The 6036-nt window shown below is 33.3% G+C and overlaps 1 protein-coding gene across 1 annotated transcript in view; it reads right to left on the bottom strand.

Annotated features, from left to right (window-relative positions):
- LOC107474612 (geranylgeranyl pyrophosphate synthase, chloroplastic) overlaps nucleotides 1-843 on the bottom strand; it is a gene marked incomplete in the record, with an annotated part of 1537 nt that extends 694 nt beyond the window's left edge. Inside the window, 1 exon segment of the mRNA XM_016094248.3 lies at nucleotides 1-843. Within this exon segment, the coding sequence (XP_015949734.1) occupies nucleotides 1-516 (516 nt within the window).
- Nucleotides 844-6036: the final 5193 nt, after the last annotated feature.

Here is a 6036-nt window from a genome sequence, read left to right on the forward strand (position 1 = left end):
GCGGAGGTCGTCGTTGTCCATGCAGGGGAGGTCGTCGTGGATGAGGGACATGGTGTGGATCATCTCGATGGCGCACGCCGCCGGCATCGCCATCGCCTCGGTGCCGCCGACGAGCTCGCAAGCGGCGAGGCAGAGAACCGGACGGACGCGCTTACCGCCGGCGAGGAGAGAGTAACGCATGGCCTCGTGAATCTTCTGTGGCTCGCGGAGTGAAACGGCGTCGTTTAACGCCTGGTTCACAGTGGTGGCTCTATTGACCATATAGGACTTGAAATTGAAAGCGGGTTTCTCGCTCTCTTTATTTTCATCTTTGCCCTTGAGGACATCTTCTTTGGTAAGCACCGCGGAGACCGAGAACGAAGGAAAAGGAAAAAGTCGATTCCCTTTTTGTGGCTTCTTTGTGGTAATTGAAGAAATGGGGAGTTTTGTGAGTGTGTGGAACAGATGAAAAGTTGGGGATCTGGATCTGCTGCCTTGGTGGAACAGGAAACTTGTGTTGAGGTTCACGGAACTCATAATTGGTTGCTGCGATTTACTGTGTTTCTGCGTGGTGCTAGTTAGTTGTTATTAGTATGGGGAGATTTGATTTTCTTAGAAAGCTTTGGAATTGGGTTTCGGTGGTGGAAGGAATGGGGGTGGTGTCTAGTTTGGATTCATGAGGTCAGTGAATTAGGTTGTTAGGCATGTTGGTGGATGTGGGAGAGTGACACGAAGGAGATGAGGAATAAGAGGATAGTGGGAAGGTAATGCGGAGAGGCACAAAAGTGGGAGGGAAGGGGCTTGACGAATGACGATTGGTAGAGACCAGCTTTCAACCAACGATTTCGGGACCAGATTGATTTAAATTGCACATAAATCTAAGAAACAATTAGGTGTTCCAATATTTTGATTTCGGATGAGTTAGTGTTTAAATAAAAAAAAAAAATATTAATTTAGTCTTTTATAATAATAAACGAATGCACTATTATAAATAATAAAATATATGAATAATTTATTTTATATTGTATTATTTATTCATTAAAAGAGATACATATCTAATATTTATGAACTTAAAAAATTTAATTGATATTTTTTTAAAAATTAATTAATTCAAAATTAATATTTTTAAAAATTTAATTGTCACTTTACTCTAAATCTAATCTAATTACCTTTTATTTTATATGATACATCTTTCGAGTTTGTGTCTAATTTGTCTCGTGTTGATCGTGACCAGCATAAGATATATTAACTTTTGTAGTAAATAACACACAACTGATTATAAAAGATTCAAATGTTAAAAAAGTTTATCATGGAAAAATACTCTTTTTATTTGGGTTTGGGAAAATCGTTTTTGAATGCAGAGAAAAGAATTTATTTTATAAGAATAAAGATAAAAAAATGTTGTGGAATGCATATATTAAAAAAAATATTATAATTTATTAACTATAAGTGCATATTAGAACTATTTTTAAAACTAGATATATATTCAGTTACGTATTTTATTAATTTATAATTGTTTAAGTGTGTCTATAGAAATAAGTATTTGAAAAATGTTTTTGACCATATTAAATATAATTATAATTTTTAATTATTATAATTCTCAATAAATAAGAGTTTTAAAATCAGAATAAATGGTTGAAATTATTTGACAAGTACTCTTAATATACATCCTATTTTTGCAAACGAATTCACAAAGAAAAACCAAATATATTTTAGTCTATATAGATACAATCCTATAAAGATACACTGAGATTCCTATTTCTTACAAGGTTGAAAAATATGTGTAGTGGAGGTTCAAAGATTTGGACTAAATTGTCTAGAATGGGTAGGGGGTATACATAAAAGGCAAAAAATTATAACCACATTTTACATAACTAATTTAATAAAATAATATTAAAAATTATATCCATATTATTGAAAAATGTTTAACCAAAATCAAATTTTAAAAATCGATTAACTAAAATCAAAACTAAATTTTATGCAACTCTTGTGATCAAATTGGTTAATCAATTTTTTTAAAAAAATCAGTTTTTAATTTTGATTTTTAAAAAATTCATTTTTTCTATGTAAAAATCGGATTTTTTTTTAAACTGGTTATTTTTTAAAACTAGTTTTTATTTTTATAATCAGTTAAAAATTAATTTTTGAATTTTTTAATCGATTAATAACTAGTTTTATCTTATAAAATCAATTTGATTAATTAATTAAATTATATTTTTTGCTAACTCAAAAACAAGTTTAGTTTTTGGATTAACTAAACTATGCACAGCTCTAAGAATGGGGACTCATGATTCGTGAAGGATTGGTAGAGGCTTCGCTTAGCCAAACTGCTTTTATCCCATAATGGAATTTTTTTTTTTTTGGGTTTCGTCACTGGGAGATGGGTTTGTTTATTGAAGTTGTATGACAAGCCTAATTAACATTGTGTTTGGAGGGAGATAAAACTATTTGATATCGGTGAGGTTAGAACAATATTCATATTGGTTAAGGAGGAGTTTTATGGTGCAGAATGTAGAGAAAACATATCATGATGTGCTTATATATCTATGTGAGATAGAGACGCATGGATGGACAACTGTGGTAGTATTTCGTTTTTCTTTTTTAGTAAGGATGCCTATTAGTGTTAATTAAGAAAGTTTGTTTAGTGGGTCACTGGACTTGTGAAAAAAAGTTGTAGTGAGCAATTATGAGTGATGCATAAGCATCTTTAATTTTTTTTTAATTATTCTTCTGAATAAAGTTAGTAATTTCTCATTTTAATTGAGATTCTTGTGACTTAATTAATTTTATATAGAGTTATTTTAATTTTGATATATTCGGGAGATTGTTAACAAATTTTAGATAAAGTCCAAACAAAAGAGGAACAAGCAGAAAAAACATAAGGGAAGTGCAACGCCTTCAAAGAGAATTTGTAAAAGCTATCAATTCTGACCTCTTCATACTCAAGCGATCATAACTTGAGTTATAGAGGTCTAAATGAGGCAGTTCTAATAGCATTAGAAAGCTAACATCTTGAGATTCAAAACGATATGCATATATCTATAGTGGATATTCAGTTTGAGCCACGCACGATCAGCATCTTTCAGCTCATAAAAATAACGCCCCATAGAAAAATAAGCATGGCGTGCCACACCTAAAACTCCAAGTGCCATGCCAAGACTATCTCCAACACTTTCAGAGACCATCTAAGCTTTGGCATGCCACACCACATTGTCAAGTGCCACACCAAGACCATCTCCAACACCTATAGGGACCAACCAAGCTTTGGCGTGTTACACCCACTTCTCAAGTGGCACGCTGATGTGAGGATTAAAGCCGGTCTAGAATTTCATAAAATAGAATCTTGTTGCAAGTATAGTCTAGGCCGACAAGTAACCCTCAATCAAAGTTTAATTCAAAGGTTTGTCACAATCAAAACAAATATTAACCGGGAATTTGAAGTCCCGGGTCGTCTTCCCAAGGAACTAGTGACTACAAATGCACAAGTTTGGTTGTGAGATCGGGGGTTTCAATAATGAAGCAAACAATTAAAGAAATTAAAGAATAATCAAAATTGTAATTAATGAACTAATAAATAAATTAAAGAACTATCAATGTAGCAAGAACAAGTAAAGCCTAAGATAATTGGATTGTGGTTCAAAACATAAATGGAATCTTGGTTTGGGTTGAGTTAGGGAATCCCTTCCTTGTCATAACCACAACTATAATAATTATAATAGATTAATCTCACCTAGTCAACCCTTAACATCGAAGAGTAAGTCAAGTGAGTATAATTGTTCTTAATCCACAAATCCTAGCTAACTTACTAATTGCCTTAGTAAAAAGTTAGCGTTAGTGAAAATAAGAACAACTAACAATCCAAGAATTATCACTAAATGTCAGACATTATTACTCTAGTATCCCATATGCTCATCTTCCCAAGCCAATGAGTGAAAATCTACTCCATATTCAAAATTGGTATTTCAAAAAACACATGATAGGTATATTCACAAAACATGGCAAAATTACAAAAATACTTAAAACTATGAACAACCAATGAACAAAATCAACAATGACAACTCAACAAACATATAATAACCACTAAACATCAAATTCATTAACTAGAACACAAAATTGCAAAAGTATATATGTATTGATAAAGTGAATTAAAGTATAAAAAAGTATAGAACAAGTAGTGTAATTAAAGAGAAAATTAAAAAATACTTACAATAGAAACAAGCTAGAATTCAAGATCAAAAATAGAAAATGTAAACTTGTAGTATAAACCCTAGTTAAACCCTAAGAAAGTTGAGAGAAAACCTAAGAAAAACTAAAGCTAAACTTCCTAAAACTATCTAAAAATGCCTAAGTATGTTGTCTATTTCCCTCCCCTTGCTAGCCCTTCCATATAAGCTTCAGACCAAGCAAAAATGGGCCAAAAGCCTTCAAAATTGCGAGCCACATGACCTTTTAATGAAGTCACGCGCTGGGACTTGTGCGTACGCACACTCTGGAAAGCTCTTCTCCTTTGTTTCTTCATGTTTTCTCTCAATTGCATGTTTCTCTTCCACCTTTATCAAGCCATTCCAACCTATTGCACACGAAATCACTCATAAAAAATATCAAGACATCGAATGGAAGGAAAGTAGAATAAAATTGATTAATTTAAGCACAAAAGAGCATCTTTTCATAATTAGACATAAATTACAGAGAAAACACAAAAGTATGCTATTTAAGTGAATAAATGGGGGTTTATGTGATGAAATCTACTCAATTCAATCCAAAATTTATCATCAAATGTGGATTCATCACACGCCTTTGATCCACTTCTAAGACCAAACAATTGGGCATGCCATGCCCCATCCCAAGTAGCACGCCTTCGACCATGGCTTCTAGAGAAGGCGTGTCATGCCACTCTTTGACGTGGCACGCTGGGCCAAAGTCCAAAGACTTTATGTCTTCCAATGAAGCTCAAGTGGCACGCCATCCTACACGCCCATACAGCTATTCGTGGGCCAACTTCCAGTGATCTCAAAATAGCCTTGGCATGCCATTTCAAGTTTTTTAAGTGCCACGCCAATTACCCAAGTTTCATATCAAGCCCAAAATCAAAGTGCAAGCCCATGATAGTAGCGCCCAAGCTTTGAATCTCAAGTTACAATAAGAATATCACTCTTTGTTTTAAATTGTATAGGAAAGATTTGATTTGATTTTGTTTTGAATTTACAAATTAGGTTTAGGTTAGAATATAAATAAGTTCAAAGAGTTCCTCAGCAGACACCTTAGACACCTTAGCTTTATCTGAATTTCAATCCTTATTTTTGTTTTCTACATCATGAGAAATTAAACCTCCTCTATTAAAGTTAGGAGCTCTGTTTATCTTTTCATGGATTATTGATCTAAGTGTTTATTTTATTTTGAGGTTTGTGCTTTGATATATTTTATGATTGAATTTTCATTTTTCATCTCTAAAGATTAGAATTTTTGAAAAATATTTTAACTCCATTTTGGATTCTAGTATTATTTTAGAAAATGTAATATTGGAATTAGATTGAAAACTCTGTCTCATATCTTTTTAAACTCAACTGGAAATAGTGTTTTAAAAAGTGTGTGATGAGCGGATAATTTATACGCTTTTTGGCATTGTTTTCATATAGTTTTTAGTAAGTTTAAGCTACTTTTAGGGATGTTTTCATTAGTTTTTATGTTAAATTCACATTTCTGGACTTTACTATAAGTTTGTGTGTTTTTCTGTGATTTCAGATAAATTCTGACTGAAATTGAGGGATTTGAGCTAAACTCTGAAGAAGGCTGACAAAAGGACTGCTGATGCTGTTGGAATCTGACCTCCCTGCACTCAAAATGGATTTTCTGGAGCTACAGAACTCCAATTGGCGCGCTCTCAACGGCGTTAGAAAGTAGACATCCAGGGCTTTCCAGCAATATATAATAGTCCATACTTTATTCGAAGAATGACGACGTAACTTGGCGTTAAACGCCAAGTACAAGCTGCTGTCTGAAGTTAAACGCCAGAGAAACGTCATGATCCGGAGTTGAACGCCCAAAACACGTCATAAC

Source organism: Arachis duranensis, chromosome 2, assembly GCF_000817695.3.
Source record: "Arachis duranensis cultivar V14167 chromosome 2, aradu.V14167.gnm2.J7QH, whole genome shotgun sequence".
NCBI classification, from domain to species: Eukaryota; Viridiplantae; Streptophyta; class Magnoliopsida; order Fabales; family Fabaceae; genus Arachis; species Arachis duranensis.